General features: G+C 37.6%; 1 protein-coding gene across 3 annotated transcripts in view; it reads left to right on the forward strand.

Annotated features, from left to right (window-relative positions):
- The window catches only part of LOC110448779 (nucleolar protein 4-like), a 120,369-nt gene that overhangs the window by 45,573 nt on the left and 51,620 nt on the right, over positions 1–23,176 (forward strand). For all 3 annotated transcript variants that reach the window (XM_021495208.1, XM_021495209.1, XM_021495210.1), the window contains exon 3: positions 7,759–8,022. In XM_021495208.1, the coding sequence (XP_021350883.1) occupies positions 7,759–8,022 (264 nt within the window). The remainder of the gene's footprint in view (positions 1–7,758; positions 8,023–23,176) is intronic.

A 23,176-nucleotide genomic window follows, 5' to 3' on the forward strand; every position in this document is an offset into this window, starting at 1 on the left:
AATTCAGCGGATGAATACATCTTCGCCATTCTCCCCAAATCAGTTTAATCTTGTCTATGTATATAAATTATTTACGAAATTGTCTTATTTGTTTTTGTTTTTCGATTGTTCTGAAAATGAAACTGATAGTTTAATGAGAATAAAAAAGGACAAAAGCAAATTAGAAAAACAATCAAAAGTAAAATATAAGCTCAGTACATAGCGTAGTAATCAAACTGAGAGACGACAAGGCGACGACACTTTTCATGTTGTGATCATGTTATAATTCCATATAAAACACTCTCAAGAGGTCTTCTTGATTTGATAGAGTTTTAAAAATTGTGTCGAAGAATAGTTCGATCGTCAGCTTAACCTCCATTTAATTATTTCAATTCAGCCTATGCGTGCTTCTTTGTTTGGTAGATTTCGTTGATAGCTAGTCGTTAGATTAACTCGTAATTTACAACGGGACTATATTTCGAGATGTGATATGTTACTCGGAAATCTCGCGGTGTGATATGTAATCCCGGGGACCTCACGGCCGTCCGCTTAATAACCCACTTCGTATCCAACATCCGTATGATCAGTTGATAATACAGTTCAAATGATATCTCGGCATGTCGACTCCTCTGTATACCCGACACTCCGCTAAGGCTAGTGCCGCGGCCCTGCACTATTTTCTGTCGTCTGTATCCCTCCTCACGACGTTTATACCTTGCAATTTTCGGATTGTACCTCGGCTCGGGTTCGCTAATTAGTTGGCTCCCGTTGCCGGGACCGCGTTTGTGTCCTGGCTGCTAATTAATCCAGGCTCGAGGCAGGTGAAGCAACATGGCGATTAACCATATGATTCCAACTGCTTTCCTACGTGGTGATTGTGTCTAACTCATGGTAGAGACATCCGTGGGCTGGCGATTCTTTGGAAATTACATCCTGGCTTTTGATAAAGGAGGCAAATTATATCTCCACGATATTTTTCTGTATGAGATATAGCCTGATTTTTTTTCACGGCGTGTAGCTTGTCATACGAAACTATCGGAGTGTTGAGTCGCGCAAGGAATACACAAGCCCCAAGGAGGATGAATTGCCGACCTTTTTTTACCATATTAACAAATCCTGACGGCATTGGGTCTTCATATCACCCTAGCACTCAATTACGAACCCAATTCATAGCGATCTTCGGAAGGATCGCAAAAATTCTACCGCGTTATATAATCATTTACTTTGATTATAGCAAAATGTTTTGTTCTTCGTCATTAAGTACGGAAATATCGGAATCTCCCGCGGCAGTGTAGGGACGACTCTGTCTTTAACAGGACGAGCGGGAAGGGCTGTATTTTGGAAGCTGTAGATTCAGGCTGATATATCTAATATCAACAGTTGAAAGGTTGCGATATTCTTAGAGATGCGTTACAAACCGGACACTTAAATTTATAATATGGCGATGTCAGGGGTCAACAATGGACATTGGAAAAACCAATATAACGACGTCAAAGGAGGACACAATAATGTTTACTTTGTCAGTCACAGTCAATTCGTACATGTTTATTTCGACTTGAAAGCTTATTGTTAACATTAGAAATCACCGACTTTGTAACGGAACATTTTCAAAAAGTATAATCACTCAATAAAGCCTTGTAAAACCCATCTTTCACAATGTATCTTCCTTTATAAAGACGCTGAAATATGTTAACAAATTAAACGTACTGAAAAACCTTTCACTTAAGTATGCGAAACTTTTTTTTTTGACAGCGCCGTTGTTTTTATAAAGGCATATGACCGAGTGGCAAAGGGACAAAACGTTACTAAACAGAGGTATGCTACTGGTTACATGATAAATATAGCTCTACAATATCGTATATAGAAGATTTCAACATCTTTTTTCCACTGAAATCAGGGATCTGAGCACGAGAACGATATTGCGTTTTCATCACACTGTTCGCACGATCTCGATAGCACGACGTCCCAGAGCACTCCACAGTAAGAAACCATAGACAACTAATGGTACGACCTCCCAGACCATTCGATGGAGTGACCTCCCAGACAACTGGATTGTAAGACGTCCCAGAGCTCTTGAAAGGTGATGTTGTGCCAATTCATCAGAGCATATTCTGTCCACTCCGCGGGGCAATATGTCATATCGGCTGACCAGGAGGGCGCTCCAGCTTCCAGACCGTGAAATAGACGCACGTGCTTGTCGAAGCACGAGACAATCGCGATCGCTGGTATCGACATCGGACAGAGATAATTTTGATAAAAGTAAATGCATACAAACCAATCATTCTGATGTAAATAAATCCGTGACTCCGACATTATTTTTTTTATTCAATTATTTTAGTTTTTGTTTCTGCCAAAAACGTATAACGCCATGACGATCAGCAACGTGAAAGTTTGTCAAGTGAGGCGACGCGTCCTTGTCCGTGACCGACCATGTAACGGTTGACACTCCGGATAATGGTGAAGTAAGCGAGTCAAACCTCTGCCCTGGTGTTCAATTTGAAACCCATTACTTTATCTACCCCTGCCACGTCCGAACCAGCAGTATCAGATCGACCGAAGCCCGTTAAATGGAATGATATCAGGCGGAGGATTGAAGAGAAACCTTACCAATGCCGCGCAGTTATTCCGCAACAGAAAGTTAAAAGCGATTTACGAGAAATCAATACGCGGGGTAACTAGTTTTCGATCTCATTACAACAACCAACAGCATTTTCTTACAATTAGCAAATGTAGTGTATTCCAACCAATTCGTTACGTGGCTGTTCGTGCTCTGTGGCTATTCGCGTAGTCGAAAGACCCAGAGTCGGTGCCCATAATTTAGTGCGTCCCATAAGTTGACCAAGGAAATTTAAACTTTCTGACGATTAAGATTGTAAGCGTGAAAACGACCCAGACATTTGTCTGGAGATCGCAATCCTTATGGTGATTAAACGGCCATTGGATGAACAGACAACAGTAACCGTTACATGGTAAAGTTAAAAATAAAACACGGTCCGGAATTCCGGAAAGTGTGAAGAATGAACTATTAAAGCGCCTATCACAAATCAACAGCCCAGAATGTTTAAACAGATCTCGGATGTTCCAACAAACAACTTGCTGGGTTTATTATTGTTATCAAGATTATTCATTTAAGACAGGAGATACGCTACCGATAGGGAATTGCGGAATGGAAATTAATTTTCTAAACTGGTTCAATTCCCGTTTCGCTTGTAATGAGTTTACAATGTTCGGGACATTCTGTTGGGACATTATCGAGAGAATCTGATCATGTCGCTATCGGGCTTGGTGACGAGTGTTTTATCGGGACGTAGTGGTCGACAGGGATACACATTTCATTTACAAAGGCTTCCGTCAGCTATGACATAACGCATCGCAATGACACACTCGTAAGCGGTGAATTACCTAGTTAGGTGTCGCCTACAGACCCAATGCAGTGAAACGCTGTCTGTGAAGATAACACATTGAAAACATACCTTAACTGCAAAATAATTCAGCATTTTAGTTGTTCATACTCCTTCAAGGCCAGCGACCTAGGTAGAAGATAGAACTATTTTAACAGACCCAGAAGAACACCACTGGGTGAGGGTAGTTGACGCAAGTCACGCGTTGGTACAGCACCTCGATGAATCAACACAATACTTCCGTGTCGTAGACTTTTCGGTACAGTAAGGCTTTTAACTCTCCTAAACTGTTTGAATGAGCCTCCATGGAGCTGAGTATTATTTAATGTTAAATTAACGAGGTACGCCCGCCTGTTAAGGACACGCTTGAGTGTATCGTCAGGTAGCGTAAATATAAGTGAGAAGTGATGTTCTGTAAGTATATTGTTGTGTCTTGTGACACTAAGCCGGGCTCGCTGTTCAGCAGCTGTAGCAGTCTGCCCCATCGTCGCGCGGAACCCAATGATCATCACTTACACAGTGCATGATAGAATGACTCCCGAACATACATAAATTTAATAAAAATCTGTCATCTGAACCAAGGCCGTGTTTTATAAAGGAGAAGAGGCACAAAACCGTGGATATGGTAAACGTACAACTACAACGGTCTGACATGCTACGTCACGATTTTGGATTGGTATACCACGGTTGTCCGACTCCCGACTAACAGGTGACATTGGGGTTTTGAAAAATGACGAAACATCATGTTATAGATAAGCCGGATTGCGATCTAAAACCACGGTTCTCGATTGCCACGTGGTAGTACATTAATGTTAAAACAGTTAAAACATACACAATTTCTTACCGAGACATTAAACGCGTACGGAGTTTTTAATGATAATTAAATGTTTTCAGGAATAAATAAATCTCGAAAAAAATATGAGTGTTTTGTGTATTGTCTGATAACGGTGCTTTTGAATGCTATGACAAACATATTTCGTTTTCACCAACGTACAGCCGAGTCTTGGTAAATATATATGTTTGCTGGCCGTGCCGAGAATTGTTCAATAACATATTATTGTTTACGCATGATATAGATTTGTTTACTAATATATTATCATTACGCACTGTTTCGCATTTGTTTAATAAAGTAATATTGTGTGATAAAGAAAGGTGGGGTTGAAGAATGTTCCGGAATAAACAGAAGGGGTGGGGATGGGGTTAAACGAGTTGCTTATTAGAAAAGGAGGGATGGGGGATGGGGTTGAAGAATGTTTCTTATTATAAAGGATTGGGTGGGTGAGGGTTGAAGATTCAGAAATATATTCATACATAAAAATAGTTGAATTACATATGATTTTGCCTGTTTCGCTGGTCTAAGCTGTATTCAATGTTCAGAGAAGAGATACGCAGATTAGTCCTATTCCATTCATCTTCGGGAAAATGTCTGGTCGTCGTCCATTACATTTTCGCACCAGTATGAAGAGTTCTCAAATACACTTTTGGTCAAATTTTCTCAATATATATAGATTAGCGCTACCTCCGTCCGTTTGTCAGCCCATACAGTGGGAACGAATGCTGTTTTAAATACTCCATAATTGAATGTGGGTACGGCGCTGTGAGAGTCTAATCGTCATAGGGATCAATACCTCCAGTTAAAATGGGCGAGTTAAAATCAGGACCCGCTCCGTCTCTGTTTCGTAAAATTCAATTCCGACGCCGGATTGTGTCCCATGAGAAAAAGGTAACAACGGAGTTTATGCCCGAACACATTTTAAAAATGTTTCCCCTAATACCGAGTTTATAGGGCGGCTTTGCCAGCTGAAATAACTGCAGTTGTTTGAATCCCCGACCTTGTCATCAATATCCTTCCCCACACGCCAGTAGGGAATAATGGCCATGGTCCCAGGGACGGTGGGCTGGGTGATCAGATTCAGTAACAGGACCGCGTGGGGTTACCTAGGCGCCAAGCTCGGACAAGTTTCCCTATAAATATATTCAAAAAAAGGAGAGGACCAGTTGTGAAGGCATTACTAGCTGTGTTTGTTGACGACGAGCCGTTAGAGCACGAGCTGGTTAATTACACGAGAGGTGAAAATTACGGATCACTTTCCCTTCGCAGACTTGCACGTTAGATTCCATCTAAGTGAGATATCAGTTCAGAGGAAAAGCGTTAAGCATTTTTTTCTGTCTAAAATCATTTGTAAAAATCTGTATGTACTGATTTGAACACTGTTCGACAGACCACGTTGTCAGGTGTCAGTAATGGACGATAGACAATGATCCGTCCCGGGGTGAAACCGGAGAAAATGGTAATGCCCGATTCATTCGACAGACGGGCCGAGTTTCTTTCCTTTCCTTTTTAATTGTCTTTTAAAAACAACAGAAGCCAGTGGGGTTGTATAAGCTGAATAAAATCACTGAGCAATTAGCTTTTGTTTACACAATTAGCAGACTAGAGGCCTACACTTAGCGGGTTACCGCGGAGCTGTTCTCAGACTCACTTGCACACTTCTCGTTTGTTATGCGTAACGATGCCCCGTGTAACACACATCGGGCCGATAAATAACTGATTCTAGTTTAATTAAAATAAACTGATATATGACTGCAGAGAAACACATACATGCTATTCAGAGCTGTTCGAGGTTAATTGTTATACATTTATATGTATGTACAATATATACTAGTACTGCTAAAAGGCCACATGGAGCGGTCTTCTGTCTTGAAACAGCTGTGTAGTGATAAATATAATATATCCTAGTTAGTTATTTAACAAGTTCGATGTAAGAATTCTTATTTGAAGATTTTGTTTGTCACAGAGTTGTTCACGCGCATGTGTCGTTTGCGTCATCACGTGTAATAAACAACGATACGCGAGTGAACTTTTGGAGTCTGTATACGTAAATATCCAGCTGCCATGAAATACTTATATAATAGGTCCCTATTCCAGGTCAGTGTTGCGGACGTTCATTAACTCATTTATCCATGAAGACGCAATTCAAAGGTTGGAATAGTTCATTATGAAATTTCAAGGGTGAATGAGTTGATTGAAAGCATTGCTGGACTCCAGACATTCTTTGTACCTAACTTTAACATGGTCAATAAGGTTTTCCTTAGTTTAATTAAAATTCGTGAAGTGGCAACCTGCTTGCATTTTTTTTATTTTTTTTTATTTCTGAAGGTAATCTACAATCAATAGATATAAAGCCTAAGGGAAGCAACTCTTACGTAAAAATAATAGCGTAGCATCAGCAACAGTCAACGGGAGGTAACTGCGAAATGAATGAATTCAATAAAATGCAACGTCAGATAGCATTGTTACCAGATTGATTAAAAATCGAGTCTTAAAGAAGCAAAATAATTAAATGACCTATTAAACCAAATGCTGTTGACGTGGTAGAACCATTTTCATTTTTTTATTAGGTTTTCGATGAGATATTTCCGATTTCCAGTGGTTTTTCACTGCTGCACTGAATAGGGTCCTTTTAGTACACGAATCGCTTATCTTTTACACAAAAAAGAAAGATGAATGAAATCAATTATTGTATAATATTTTGAAAAAAACTCATGATATTATTTTCTTTATGATTCATTACAGAATGTTTTTAACATAATCAGATTGCATCATCATTTTGCTAGACATGTTCGCTGATTAAATATCGCTAAGGTATTACATATGTCCAGTCTTCTCAAAATATATAGCTATTGACATTCATGTTGATTTTTGCGCACATTTTATCTTCCTGACGTTGTATATTTTTTTATTTTTGTATTATAGTATAAATATGTTAGTAATATTATTCAATATTTCTAATTAAAGTATCTAGTAAATCACATGTACAATAAAATATTATACATTTTAGTAAACGTTCTAGTCTATCTACTATAAAACACAATACCTTACTTTCTAGTTAAGTTTAAAATACAAGATCATTATGCTTTCTTATAAAGTATGTAGTACCTCAACTATGAAATACAAGTTCGTATTTTCTTGTAAATTATTTAACAAAAGATTAATAGAATCTCTCACCCTCTTGGGAATGAGATAGTGAAATCTCAACCCTCGGGGAAAGAGTCATAAGTTGACAAATACTTGACAAAGCCACGTGTTTGGCAACTTAAGAATATTTCTCTTCGGGTTGAGATTCCCCTTTCTAACCCCCAAGCGTGCGAGGGATTCTATCAATATCACACTGGTAAAAGTGTGGATACGTCTGTCCAGGGTAACAGAAAATTCTCTCTTGTAAAGTATGTAGTAAGTCCACTATTAAAACATCTAGTATATCCTCTGTACGGCACACGATCGTGATTTCTAATAATAGGCTATTTATCTCACATTGTTAACTAATCAAATCAGCTCGTGTTAACTGTGATACTAAGTGAGTGTTTTTATTGTCAGATTGCGGAGACCTACGCGTTCCTGCCTCGTGAAGCGGTTACACGCTTTCTAATGTCTTGTTCTGACTGTCAAAAGCGCATGCATCTTGGAACGGAAAACACAGCTCCCGTGGAGGAAATTCACACAAATGGAATCCCTAACAACAACGAAAAAGACTTTCTCAACACTTCGCCAATCATCGACTTCAACGTTCCCATCACCCAAACATATCTCAATCAAATGCGAAACAGAGGCTACTTTTCCGAGTTCAATTTCAATGATGATGTAAGTATTTGTTATTATAAATCTGTTTGTATTTGTATATCTATGTGTAGTCAATAATAGTGGTTACTCTAGACCTGTCTGAGTATTGATGCTTGATCTATGGCGAGTTTCTGATATTGTGATTATGCTTGATCTATGGCGAGTTCTGATATTGTGATTATGTTCGACCTATGTCGAGTGTCTGATATTAAGATAACGTTCGACCTATGTCGAGTTTCTGATATTGGGATTAAGTTCGTCCTATGTCGAGTTTCTGATATTGTGATTATGTTCGACCTATGTCGAGTGTCTGATATTAAGATAACGTTCGACCTATGTCGAGTTTCTGATATTGAGATTACGTTCGACCTATGTCGAGTTTCTGATATTGTGATTTTGTTCGACCTTTGTCGAGTTTCAGATATTGAGATTATGTTCGACCTATGTCGAGTTTCTGATATTGTGTTTATGTTCGACCTATGTCGAGTTGTTGATATTGTGATTATGTTCGACTTATGTCGAGGGTCTGATTTTATTTATGTTACACATGTGTGTAGTTTTTGAAAGTGTTTATGTTATACCTATGTCGAGTTTCTGATAGTGTTTATGTTATACTTTTGTTGAGGTTTTGATAGTGTTTATGTTATACTTATGTCGAGGTTCTGATATTGTTTATGTTATACTTATGTCGAGTTTCTGATAGTGTTTTTGTTATGCATGTGTCCAGTTTCTGATATTAATTATGTTATACTTATGTCGATTTTCTGATAGTGTTTATGTTATAATTATGTCGACATTTTTATATTGTTTATGTTATACTTATGTCGAAGTTTTGAAATTGTTTATGTTATATTCGTGTCGAGTTTCTGTTAGACTTACAATCGGGCCTAGCGGATCTATTTTTCACAAATATACAATATAAACTATGCGAGTGGCCTCCCCTGATATGGTAAACATTTTTACCTCCGTGCCAACACTGGTTTGATGTTTCTGTTCACTTGAACTAACTTGTCCCTACAAGGGATATACTATGTCGTACATGGAATCGACAGCTCCAGAATTTCCCCATAATATTGAAAATCAGGTTAGACCGTCAGCCGTCTTAGACTGCGCAACGACAGCTCCATGTGTCACTCTTAATCTATTGCTAGCGAATTGTGGAGGCCTTAGAGAGTGAGACACAGTGAGACATCATTTGTAGGATCGAGTTATACTGACATCTCGGCCTCTGTGCCATATACCGTGTGTTGTCGGGATCTTATCTGATTCCGTGTTTAACTTTGTCACCGAATATGTACATGTACTGCAGACTCTCTTATACTTTCAAACCATTTTGAAATTCAAGTGACATGGTTTCCCCGACTTAAACAATCATTTTCCCATTAGTTTTCGTCCCAAGGATAATAAATATATGTCTATGAAATAGGTGAACTATCAATTGTATTCTATATAATTGGTCCTCCTTGGAAAATTGCTGAAATAAAAAAGTCACAAGTTTCAAAATTCAGGGTTTCATAATATTAATCTTACTTTAATCTACTTTTTAGACTATGGCTAACTATCGATTAGTCTATGCGTTCGCGAGCTGCCGACGCTGTGTAAACTGTCATATCCTGCCGCCAATGAAATATAGTTCTGAACAAAAGTATATGCTTACCAAAATTAATTAACAGCTAAAAGCGTATGGACACTTAGTTGTTATAAATATACGAAATGACGTATTGTTTAATACCTGGTCATAGATGTGCGAGAGTCTATGGGCCCCCTTATCTCGATTCAGATATAGCCCGTTGCGGCATATTTTACACTTTAGTGTACAAAGGTTTTACCGGTCATTTGTGATGAAGGTGACAGAATAAATATCTGGTATCGCATTGTCATAGAAACTTTTCCCACGGACATTTCACTGTTTCTGCTAAATGATTATATACTTACCAAAATTATGAATGTTTTTTTTTTTAGAAATGGGGTAAAAATCTTACCGTGACGCTGTTGCGGGATCGTTAAAATTTGAATTGATGAAAGTAACAGACTTAAAATAAGCTGTTTATTTTATCATTCATAAACTGTAGCTTGCTCCCGAACGCGTTGGTAATAGCGCTGATTGGATTGTTAACTAGAGCTTGCTTCCGTTGGTAATAGCGCTGATTGGATTGTTAACTGTAGCTTTCTCCCGTCGGTAATAGCGCTGATTGGATTGTTAACTGTAGCTTGCTCCCGTTGGTAATAGCGCTGATTGGATTGTTAACTGTGGCTTGCTCCCGTTGGTAAAAGCGCTGATTGGATTGTTTACTGTAGCTTGCTCCCGTTGGTAATAGCGCTGATTGGATTGTTTACTGTAGCTTGCTCCCGTTGGTAATAGCGATGATTGGATCGCTAATTGTAGCTTGCTCCCGTTGGTAATAGCGATGATTGGATTGTTTACTGTAGCTTGCTCCCGTTGGTAATAGCGCTGATTGGATTGTTAACTGTAGCTTGCTCCCTTTGGTAATAGCGCTGATTGGATTGTTAACTGATAACTTAATGAATGCTGATATACTATTGCTTATGTCAAAGATTTCTGTTAAGAAAGCGTGACAATAAACGTTCACTAAACCTACAAATGTAGCAGTATTTTTCTGTTGTTGATGCCATGATTTTAAATATCGTGCGTAACATTCGACAATGGATAGGCATAGCTCTAAGTAGAGGCGTATTTACCTGGCTACATTATCTTGTGAAGATAAACGTTCACCGTAGAAAAGATATGGTGCGAACCCCTTCTACACCAGTGTAGATTTGACCAATCCGATCCATTGTTGTATAGTCGTGCTTGATCCGGAACAGAAAAGGAGAAACATTACATTTGCGCTGATAATATAAAAGACTCAAAAATGTCGTCAGAACATTGGAATGAATAACAAAACCCTGAAAGTGAAAAGGCAAAATCATTATTAATTCCAGTGTAGAATGCATGAGGAAACATATTTATATCTCACTTGACTCGGATGTTGTGACAAACCTGGTCAGATTGGACAGATTAACGCCCGAGATGGAGAACATTGATTTGGTAATAGTTGGCTAAAATGTAGTGTCGAATCTGATCACAGCCCCGAATTAAATCGTGACAACCAAAACAGTCCAACCGTTAAATGGCCGCCTTTAATAACAAGTCCCCGGATGATAACAATGAACGATAACTCCATACACATATGGAGAAGTGTCATATTTGGTTTTGAAAAACTACCGTTCAGTTAATTATAAGAGTTTGAAGTTAATAACTTGTATATGTTCGTTCTTTGACAAGTTCTGTGCCGTTCTACTGAATTTGTTTTGCATAGTATATAAGTTTTATGGGTTTTTTTCTGATTCGCGATAGGTCCTTTTAGTTTCGAATGCCTTTAAACACTGTCATATATTAAAGAAAGCAAACCGCGCTCCCATTATGGTGAAACTCACTAAATAATGGGAATGGAGTTTATATTCTTTTCAGTTGATGCTCAACCAATGGATGTAAATAAATGTTGAATATCAATTTTCAACTGATAAAATGACGGAACCCATGTTAACTTTGCTGTGAATTGATGACGTCAACGTGTTCTTCGCTGTGACGTCACAGTGAATGATATCTACATATTTTTGAATTAAACAGACTTCAAAATATTTCTGAATATCATGGTCCTGTGATAATTTTTTTTGATTGATATTTTCCCCACGAAATGTATGTAAATCCTGCAATAACACTGTAGAACAGACGCATTTATGATGCATGTAGATTTACATTGTCTTAGAGACTGGGCCGTAACCAAACGCATTCGTGCGGAGGGCGTACATCAGAGAAGATAAAATATAGGTTAAACTAATGGGATTTTAAGTGGGCTACGCCGATATGTAGAAAGTTGTGAGACAGATTTCGGTGCATTTCGTTCTGGAGTTGAAGGTTATCGGTGAGGCCACAATCTGGATGCACGTGAATATACAAATAGCTTCGACAGTAATCTTCCCGTTGACAGGAAGTCTTCGTTACTGACATAATTTCGATATCGCGTTATGCTGACTGTACAGAATAACTAATGCACATGCAATGTAGCCGGAAGTAGAAGGGAAATCACTCTGTATGATTTGGCTGTTTATCACTACAGCCCGTGACAGTCACTGTTGAAGTTCAAAGATGACTTTGCGTACTAACCACCTGGTTGTACTGTGAGGTGTCTGTCCTAGCTCACCGCTTCTAATGATAAGTGGCCAGGGACAACTGAAGCGCTCTTATCACTTCAAACAGAAAAAAGACGATGAACTTGAAGATGACTATGACGTGTTATGATAGAGTGTGACAATTTTATGGTCATGTCGGTCAAATCAGTGTACAGTGTTTAAGCTATCTTTTTGGCATTTCAATAAATTTGTTCTCATCTCACCGACTACGAACCGAAGTTGTCAGATAGTCCTTATTACTACTAGAACGCATATTTAGGTATTTATTCAAACCTTTCAAAGAGAAAAATAATAATAATTAAGAGATTGATGTGTTTATTAAAATTTTGACTCACGTCTTCCTACAAAAAAAAACACTTGTTCATGTTCTCATCCCTGGGCAACAACTTATATTGTCAGGGAAGGTAAAACACTGCATTGGAAAAGTTAAAACGAAAAACGAGGTATTTGAAGATAAAGTTAAATTATAATTATTATATAAGTAAACGGACTATTTCTTTTGAAGAAATTTGTTTGTTTTTCTGGATTCAAACATACCAGTGCGATTTTCATGGTCTTGTGATATTTCCTATATAAATATATCAATAATCTACACACTTTCCGTCGGAACAGTGTGTTACTGTTTGTCAAAATGGATTTAAATGGAATACAAATGTATTTATCTTACAAGATTAAGAGATAGATTCTCCTACTTTTAAATGGTATATAGTTATTTTAAGTACTTGTTCAATGCCTGTACTATGTTCTTGGGTTATGTCTGAAACTGCTTAAATAGGTCGCTGTCAAATTATTCTGTTTTGACTTATTCTGTTTTGACATAATTAGTGTTTCAAGAAGTCTGTTTATTTTGTACATGAATTGTTTCCAGTCAGCTGTAGTCAAATCATATAATAAAAAGACAGCTTGCTAGTCCTTACCCTACAGTATATTAACAAGGCAGACTGCCCTAGATTTATTGGTTTATATTCTTTGAACACATAATAATGGCTTTATTCTAATTCACGTAGATAAACACCAGGTATTCAGCGCCCATTGGGAGTAGTCTGAATCGTGCTGGTGAAAATGATTGTGTAACGTTGTGCATACATGTTGCACACAGTATACAGGTACCACGACCAATACGTGTATTATAAGTTTACACCCTATATCTTGTAAAACGTTATATTGTTACAGTACCGATCATGTGTTTAGTCAATTTAATCTCACTGCACTGTGTCCAGGTACAAATGTTACTGTCCTTGATCATCAGAGCGCTACAGAACTGATGAGGGTACCTAGTGTTCACCCCCTACGGTAACACTTCTGTGCTAATGATGTGATCTTGTCATATCCAAATATGGGAGCACTAAGTGCCGTGCGTGATGTGGATGTTGATGTACTGCGAGTCCCGATTGCTGAGACGTATCCTTATCACTCCCCGGCATCACTATAAGTACACTGTAGCACATCAAGGCGTGATCTCCTGGAGACAGAGCCGTGGTTCATATCCCCGCCCCATCGGAAAGGTCGACGGGTCGAATCTAAGTCGTCACCAGGGTAATGGGCCCAATGACCAGGGCCAATCAGGGTTGATGGTGGCGTGCGCGCTCGCTCCTATTGCTCCCGGTCGCCAAAGCAAGGCGTCTTGTCAGCTCGACCAGTCTCTCGACAATACCCATCCAAACCTTCGTCGTCTCCAATACAGATCGATTAGAGCCTAGTTGCGCCCCAGGTCAGGTCTGGTTTCCAGCTTCTGAAACAATTTGATGTATAAAGAGTTTGAAATCACAACCTTTGTTTGCCTCCGCGAAAATCAATAGCATTCTACCGTTCCTTCTTTTCATGACGGGCTTCAATTGAACACAAAATCTCTTTACCTGACCCAGCTCCCCGGTATTTCATTAATAGACGTGTTTACCATGCATGCACCTTATGGTGGCTATTCTCCTCTGACTACCGTACAGGTAATCTTCATTTACCTTAACACAACTAAATCCCCCGTGTTACATCGATAGAGCGCTGCCGCTCATTATAGGAGCGTCTCGTGCAGTGACCGGGGAAACCAAATACATGCTAGTGTATGACGAGGGGATCGATGGTGACGTTCCTTACACACACACGACAATTTTGGCCTACGTAACACTCCAAGCAAACACTTTGCCACGACTTTATTGATGGTATCATATTTCAAGAAGAGTTGTATGCACAACTATGATTCTTTAGCTACAAAATTGCAAGTGACTGTCGTGATCATTTTCTGCGTCGTGAACCTATTGCCATATCTTTTCGCCAAAGATTTTATCTTACTACCTGTTGTGTATTATCATGTATATGTCCTCTCGTGTACGTGTTGTGTGTGTATTGCTGTGCACCTGGTGTGTGTCTGCATGTGTATTGTTTTGTACCTAGCGTGTGTCTGTGTGTGTATTGCTGTGTACCTAGCGTGTGTCTGTGTGCGATTGCTGTGTACCTAGCGTGTGTCTGTGTGTGTATTGCTGTGTACCTGGTGTGTGTCTGTGTGTGTATTGCTGTGTATCTAGCGTGTGTCTGTGTGTGTGTATTGCAGTGTACCTAGCGTGTGTCTGTGTGTGTATTGCTGTGTACCTAGCGTGTGTCTGTGTGCGATTGCTGGGTACCTAGCGTGTGTCTGTGTGTGTGTTGCGCAGTGTCCCTCGCGTGTGTCTGTGTGTGTAGTGCTGTGTACCTGGTGTGTGTCTGTGTGTGTATTGTTGTGTATCTCGCGTGTGTCTGTGTGTGTGTATTGCAGTGAACCTAGCGGGTGTCTGTGTGTGTATTGCTGTGTGCCTGGTGTGTGTCTGTGTGTGTGTTGCTGTGTACCTAGCGTGTGTCTGTCTGTGTATTGCTGTGTACCTAGCGTGTGGCTGTGTGTGTATTGCCGTGTACCTAGCGCGTGTCTGTGTGTGTATTGCTGTGTCCCTAGCGTGTGTCTGTGTGCGATTGCTGTGTACCTAGCGTGTGTCTGTGTGTGTATTGCTGTGTACCTAGTGTGTGGTTGTGTACCTGTTGTAAGTATGTTGTTTTGTACCTGTTTTAAGTATGTGGTTTTGTACCTGTTGTAAGTGTGTGGTTGTGTACCTATTGTAAGTGTGTTGTTTTGTACCTGTTGTAAGTATGTGGTTGTGTACCTGTTGTAAGTATGTGGTTGTGTACCTGTTGTAAGTATGTGGTTGTGTACCTGTTGTAAGTGTGTTATTGTGTATCTGTTGTAAGTATGTGGTTGTGTACCTGTTGTAAGTATGTGGTTGTGTATCTGTTGTAAGTGTGTTGTTTTGTACCTGTTGTAAGTGTGTTGTTGTGTACCTGTTGTAAGTGTGTGGTTGTATACCTGTTGTAAGTGTGTGGTTGTATACCTGTTGTAAGTATGTGGTTGTATACCTGTTGTAAGTGTGTTGTTGTGTACCTGTTGTAAGTATGTTGTTGTGTACATGTTTTGAGTGTGGTTAAGGGTGTATTGTTGTGTACAATGTTCATGTTTAATTTTGTATACCAATTGTGTGTTTGCATTGATGTGTACCTAGTGCGCCTGTCTTGTATTGGAACACAGAAAATAGAGGATTTTATTCCTTCATTGTCTATTTGTTTGTGTTGAAAGCCAGGTATTCGTACATGTTTTCGTCATTCCTTAATATCTTTACTTTAACTGTACTATTAATTTTTACAATGTTCTAATTGACAACTGTATTTGCTTATACTATTATGAAAAAAGCACTAGACACGGTGTAGGAACTGTAACTATGACGTCGTAATGCCTGTTCCTAGCAACGGCTTAGAAGGTAGTTTCGACTGTTGTTAGTGTAGAAGAAAGGATTACGCGTTTTACAATGTTATATTCAGGTTCGACTCATTTTTGTATTTTCCTATATGTTACTGTTTATGACTGTTAATTAATTATTGAACAACTCTAATTAAATCTTTTAAGACATTTATAAATATATCATCAACATTCTTCTCAGCCTCTTTAACTAATCTTAAAAAAAAGATGTACGTATGCAACACTGACTTACAATGCCGTGTATGTACCAATGATAATTTACCGACTGACTTACAATGCCGTGCATGTACCAATGATAGTTTACCGACTGACTTAAAATGCCGTGTATGTACCAATGATAGTTTCCCGACTGACTTACAATGCTCTGTATGTACCAATGATAATTTACCGACTGAATTACAATGCCGTGTATGTACCAATGATAGTTTCCCGACTGACTTACAATGCTCTGTATGTACCAATGATAATTTACCGACTGACTTGCAATGCCGTGTATGTACCAATGATAATTTACCGACCGACTTACAATGCCGTGTATGTACGAATGATAATTTACCGACTGACTTACAATGCCGTGTATGTACCAATGATAGTCTACCGACTGACTTACAATGCCGTGCATGTACCAATGATAGTTTACCGACTGACTTACAATGCCGTGTATGTACCAATGATAGTTTACCGACTGACTTACAATGCCGTGTATGTACCAATGATAAGTTACCGACTGACTTACAATGCCGTGTATGTACCAATGATAATTTACCGACTGACTGATGCAAAATTCACACAGAAGCAATATGCATGTGTATATGTATCTATTAGTCAACAACCGGTTGTTAATACCGCCTATGCCTGTAAACAAGGTATACTCGCATGTTTATCTGAATAAGTAGGATTGAATATTTACATGTGTATACTCATGATGATGTAGTGTCTATAAAATGTGTATATGTCAGAAAAATCTGTCAAACAAACCGCGGTCACACACATATTCAGCAATGACAATGACAACTGTTTTATTCTCATAAACAATACAGTGTAGAGAATACATATATACCATAAACAATACAGTGTAGAGAATACATATATACCATAAACAATACAGTGTAGAGAATACATATATACCATAAACAATACGGTGTAGAGAATACATATATACAAATGGGTGGCAATGATACATGTAGGAACAGGATGGACATTAGTATTGTAAATTAATTATGTCATTAATATTGGTAATAAATTTAGCCAATGATGTCAATTCCTGTTGTGTTACATAATTGAATAATGTATGATATTTAAATGTGTTTGGTCTTTCATAATAATATCTGGACATACGTTTTCGCCTACTATTGAGAATTGGTTGATGTGTACATGTAAACAGATAATGAAATTCGTCGCCAATTTCTCTTAAATTACATAAACTACAGCACGTAGTACCTCCTCGATACCCCGCGGGTTACGCTCGATTTCGCTAGAGAACAGAAGTGGATGTAACCCCTGGAGTACACTGTATCTATGATGCACGTAGTAAATACTTCTAAACCTAACTTTGCTCATTTCCGAATTACCCATTATATAGCTATTTTTTATTTAAACGAAACAAATTAAGGCATTTAAGAAATAAATTCATTAATAAGGTTCTGTTAACAATTTCAAAGAGAAAAAATATTATAATTTGGAGAAAAATAACTTATCACAGAATTGTTTTGAACGCTTGAACTGGATAATTTGAACCCATTAGTTACATTTAATTCAATTCTTAAAGCAGGGAAAATAATCAAAATCCTTTTGAAAAGCGGCCAATATCTGCAGTCATTGTCACAATATTGTCAGTCAACATAGGTTGGATCTAAAGTCGGCACTAAAAACAACAACGGGAACTGAGGACACATCCAATGTTTATGAACCCGTTACAAAAGGTCAGTAACTCTGCAGAGGTGCAGTAGCTGTTTCCTGGGCAATTTGTGTCACTCACCAACGAACAATGTCATGTACATACAAAACATAACAAACAAAAAACAAAAAGTGCAAATGCAAAAATATGGTCGAGAGAATCTGACATTAACCATTTATACACAAAATATCTACTTAAAAATAATGTCAGCAAATCCCCGAAATGTAAAAACTTTCAAAACATCATCGTCGATAGTTTGTGAAATATGCCATTTATAAAGGTTGAAACAAAAAAAGTAAAGAAAAGAAAAACATAATCTAAAACGTCAAAATATTACCATCTAAAACGTTCGTCAAAATATTAACATCTAAAACTTCAAAATATTACCATCTAAAACGTCAAAATATTACCATCTAAAACGTTCGTCAAAATATTACCATCTAAAACATCAAAATATTACCATCTTAAACGTCAAAACATTACCATCTAAAACATCAAAATATTACCATCTAAAACGTCAAAATATTACTATCTAAAACATCAAAATATAACCATCTAAAACATCAAAATGTTACCATCTAAAACATCAAAATATTACCATTTGTCATCAGTGTTACTATATATTGCGATGCTAGACGTTTTCTTCGCTTTCCGGTTTTCGTCTTTTCATTATTTCGTTTTGTCGCTTGGCGTCTTTTCACAGGCGTACGTGAAACATTGACCAGCATAACACTTATTATTAATAAAGGAACAAAGAGGTTAACGCAACCCCCCCACCCCCTTCCTTCCTTCTGTTTCAACAATAGTATACAGTTACTGTATGGTTGTGAGGGAAATAGCACTTTCATTGTCCCCCGAGACATTAACTATTCGCCTCGAGAAATAGTTAATGTAAAGGGGGACAATAAAAGTGCTTTTCCCCTCAAACCCATACAAAAACTGTTTTATTATAACAACAACAAAATGAAGTACGTCTGCTTCGTCTGGGTCTCGGAAACGCTTACGAACTTTATCGTATTGTATGCGATGGAAGTAGAGATGTTCCGAAGGAACATGACAAGCGCAATGATCATTCAGAGTGAACGAAGCCAAATTTACCGCGAAAATTTGAATGCAGGTTTAATAGCTCATTCCGGGTAAATAAAATAGCTCTAATGACTATTTACCTTGTAAATAGTTTCTTGAAAGAGGTTATTTTGAATAGCATTTCTATTTTCTACTTTTATATAGTGTAAAAAAGAAGAAAGGTATAATAATTAAGACTATTTTTGTTTTCTTACTTTTCGGCCCCTAGTATCAGCGATGAGTCCTAGAAGGACAGAACAGCTGTATGGCTTGGCGTTTTTCACTGTTGCCATTCTGTGTATATAACCAGATTTTAAAGATGCTACCATATGTATATGTATTACGTTCATTTCTAAAACTGATCGCAAATAATTTCTCATAAGCGATAACAAATATATTTTAATTAGGACACGCTGAGATGGAAAAGTTTAAAATAAGAAAGGTTAAAAGAAGATATTGAATTAGGACAAACACTGAGGTTTGTGTAATCAAAGATTGGACAATCTTTGGTCGTGTCTCTACTGACTACTAGGATTTGCCTCTGTGGACATTACATGTCATTATAATTAGTTGTTATTGTTTGGATGTTTGAGTTCTAGCTCTTCATTGCGACTCAGTTGTAGGAAAGACCCCAAAGGGTACCATAAAGGGGGGATAAAACCCCGATAAATTGTCGTGAGGGAAGAAGGAAATACTTCCATAACGCCCAATTTAACATCACGTGTCTGAAGAGAAGCGCTCCGATATTGTTTAAACATTAAGCAGACTTGCTGTAACCATTTCTTAAAAAACCCACAAAGATAACAAACTTGCACGTATTGTCATGTGTGTACGGGACTACTGAGTTTTGTTGCACTCATGATTACATTACAGAAGAGATACCACAAACATGTCGCGCCTTCGCTCGTGATGTCGGATTGTTGGACTTCCGTTAATGTGTCTGCTGGGATCAGATCTCACCCGTCCCGAATTAGGAACTATAAGGAAATGGGAAACCTGGACATATGATGCAAATATCGATCGGGGAATTAGTTTATAATTGGTTTCTATATTTTACTAAGTTGTTATAATCAGCACAAACACGAAGAAATGATGAGTTTTTTTCGTACAGAAAAATCGCTTTCAAAATCAGAAACTGAATCATTTTCTAATTTAGTGTATATTTTAGTTGATTTCGAATACTCGTTCTTCTGCTGTTGGAATAACTGGTTACACTAAATCGCTAAACGCGTGTCCGTCGGTAATTTTCTCATGACAGGCAACCTCAAAACAAAATATTCATCCGTTGTGCAAACATGCAAGACTATTGCTTCAATATAATTGAATTGGTTTGAAAAGGCTCTCGTCAAGCCCTGATTCATAGCGACAAACGGTTTACAACTGGTGCGATGTGCAGTAAGGATGTATACCTACTGGAAGCTGAATAATAATTAACCTTTATATAAAACGGTTGATCGCTATTTTTATTTCTCCACCTATTGCCTGTTAAACATAGGTATACCTAATTTTCGTACTTTGAAATGAATATACGGGGACCTGGATACATCACTGACTTTAGGTAAGGGGCTCGTATAAAGAAATGTCACAAATTTCGCACGGGTCGCACGAACATGTTTTTCCATTTTATTTTTATAAAAGAATCAGCTTGTGGCATCAAATTATTCCCCCTTACATGTACCTTTATGATCAATGCGGGTTTTAAATATATTTAACAACGAAACAAAAGAATCATATCTTACTGCTTAATCTTACCGATACCGTCATTTTAGAAATGAGTAAGCATGCATCATTTTACAGTAATATGCTTTTTTCAATAGGGTATTTTCACACCTAAACCGAACATTGTGGGAATCAGTGATGTCACTTTAGTATAGTGTAACGCGCCTATCGTTTATAGGTTTGCTGTTAAACCCCTGATAGACCCACAGGGGTGCTGTAAAACCAAATAAAACAAACTCAACATTGCAAAATCACAACCGCCATCACAATAATAGGGGAAGATTTTGATAAAAATCGGATTACTGTTCTAGACCTGATCCACGACAGAACGAAACAATACCCCCTACAGCGGCCTGGCCATCGGTTTGGCAACAGCAAAAACTATAATTGAAAAGTGATATTTAATAGAGTTGAGAAATTGGAGGCGTGGCGATATCAAACGAAAATAATCTCCACAGAGTTAATATTTTATTGTATCAATTACCAGTAGTTTCCGTTATTTGCTACACGCTCCTGCTTTCAGAGTTGAAGGCGAGAGTTTAATAGCCTACGGTTGTTAGTATGATGAGTTTTTGTAATTAAATTATCGGAATCTATATTCTAAATTTTAATTCATTTTAAAACAGATGTAACAAAAACAAAATTGTTTTGTGATGCAATTGAATTTCGGTGATACGTCAAAACACCCAAAAGGCATATGTTATTGCATGCGCTGTCTCAACAATACTATAGCTTATAGAAAACTATGTATTTGATATTCTACTACGATGATGTGACATGCAAATGTATATTCCAAAATCGTTATGCATTGAGAAACATGTAAATTGTATGGGCGATAATATGTTTACTTAATAACCCAACTCAATAAAACAAGACTGAATTCCTTGAGAAGTATTGAGTAGTTACAAATTAATAGGGATACAACTTACAACATGTAAACTAGCATATCACCTTAACACACTAGTTACATCACAACCAAACTGTATGGCAAGCGTGACTCTAATATTACATCGTTTAATTTCCTTTCCTCGGTAGTAACAGTCCCTGCATGTGACGTTCATATGTCACAGCCAATTCGCTATTCTAAAGCCTATTTGAAGGATCAGGATTGTCTGGATATGTTTTGCCAATTGCCGTATTTCTCGGTTATTGATGGTGTGCATTCTTTCCTTATTTGATGGAAGATATCATGACGTGGTTGTGCTAAGAAACACGTAGCCGTCACGAGAATCTGGTTTCACCTGTGTTTGGGGCGGATTGATGATGTATTCCTTGTTGTTTTGGCGGCTTTTCAGAGCATGTTGTTATTTTTTTTATCAGTTTTGAGTTTGCCTTTAATTTCAGCTTAAATGTAATAGCATTCTCTTTTAGTTGCCCTATGTACTAGTTGCGCTTCTGTAGATATACTGAGCATGATTAGTAAAGGTATTAATAAGAAGATGATGTACATGTACTTTTGGTATTCGGAGCCTTAGATTCGAATTTTATTTTATTCAATATGTTTTTAATACTCAAAAAATGCCACTGCCCTGGGACTTTGTATGGATTGGGCCTTTTTTGGCCCCCAAATCCATCAAAATTAAAAATCTGCAATAGAACTTTCAAACGAATGTTTCTTTAATTTTGAATACTTCCCCAGTACTATAATGTTAATATTTATTTGTGTTTTCAATTTTGGCTGCCATGGTAACCAGGTCATATTTGCATAAATTATTGAAATTTGATTATTCAGGTTTTCACCTAGTTTTTCTCTTAGCTACCATAGAGCGCACTCTTGAACAAACTTTATATTTCTCATAAAGATGTATTACAGGTGCCTTCACATTATCCTTTGATATTAAGTTTGTTCAAGCATGCGCTCTATAGTTTCTAGGAGAAAAACTATGCAAAATATCCCAATATTCACTGAATATTCAAATATTTCTAATTTATGCAAATTTGAACTTGTTACCATAAATATTTTCATAATAGTATTTAGGAAGTATTCGAAATTAAAGAAACAGTCATTTCAAAGTTCATTTAAAGGTTTTGAATTTTGATGCATTTGGGGGCCAAAACAGGCCCAAACCATACATAGTCCAAATTTCAACGTTTAGCCGTTTGCATTTATTTGAACTTCAGCGAAATCGTAAGAAAATATGCAATTGACTGGTAAAGTTAATATTATGTTTTCTTTAATTTTGCAAACCCAATATAACGTTTTTGCTATTAATTTATAACTGTCACAACAAATACTACATAGAGAAAATGCGTTATCTAGTGTTGAATGTCATGGAAACATAAGTTAAGTGAGATTGTATCTATGACTAAATAAATTGATATTTAGTGTAAAAAATAGCAATACTTGGGGTACAATATGTCTTATCAAACATACTAAACTAACGTAAGTTACACAACCCTTCAAGACCAGGAAGGTGAATGTTTGACAGTAGTTTGATTAATATCATGATCAAGAGTTTTTTTAAGACAATCAGCTTGATTTCCTTAGTAAAGGGCATTTAATGTGGAGTTATAGTTTGTTGGTTCAG

This window comes from Mizuhopecten yessoensis, unplaced genomic scaffold, assembly GCF_002113885.1.
Source record: "Mizuhopecten yessoensis strain PY_sf001 unplaced genomic scaffold, ASM211388v2 scaffold4301_1, whole genome shotgun sequence".
NCBI lineage: Eukaryota > Metazoa > Mollusca > Bivalvia > Pectinida > Pectinidae > Mizuhopecten > Mizuhopecten yessoensis.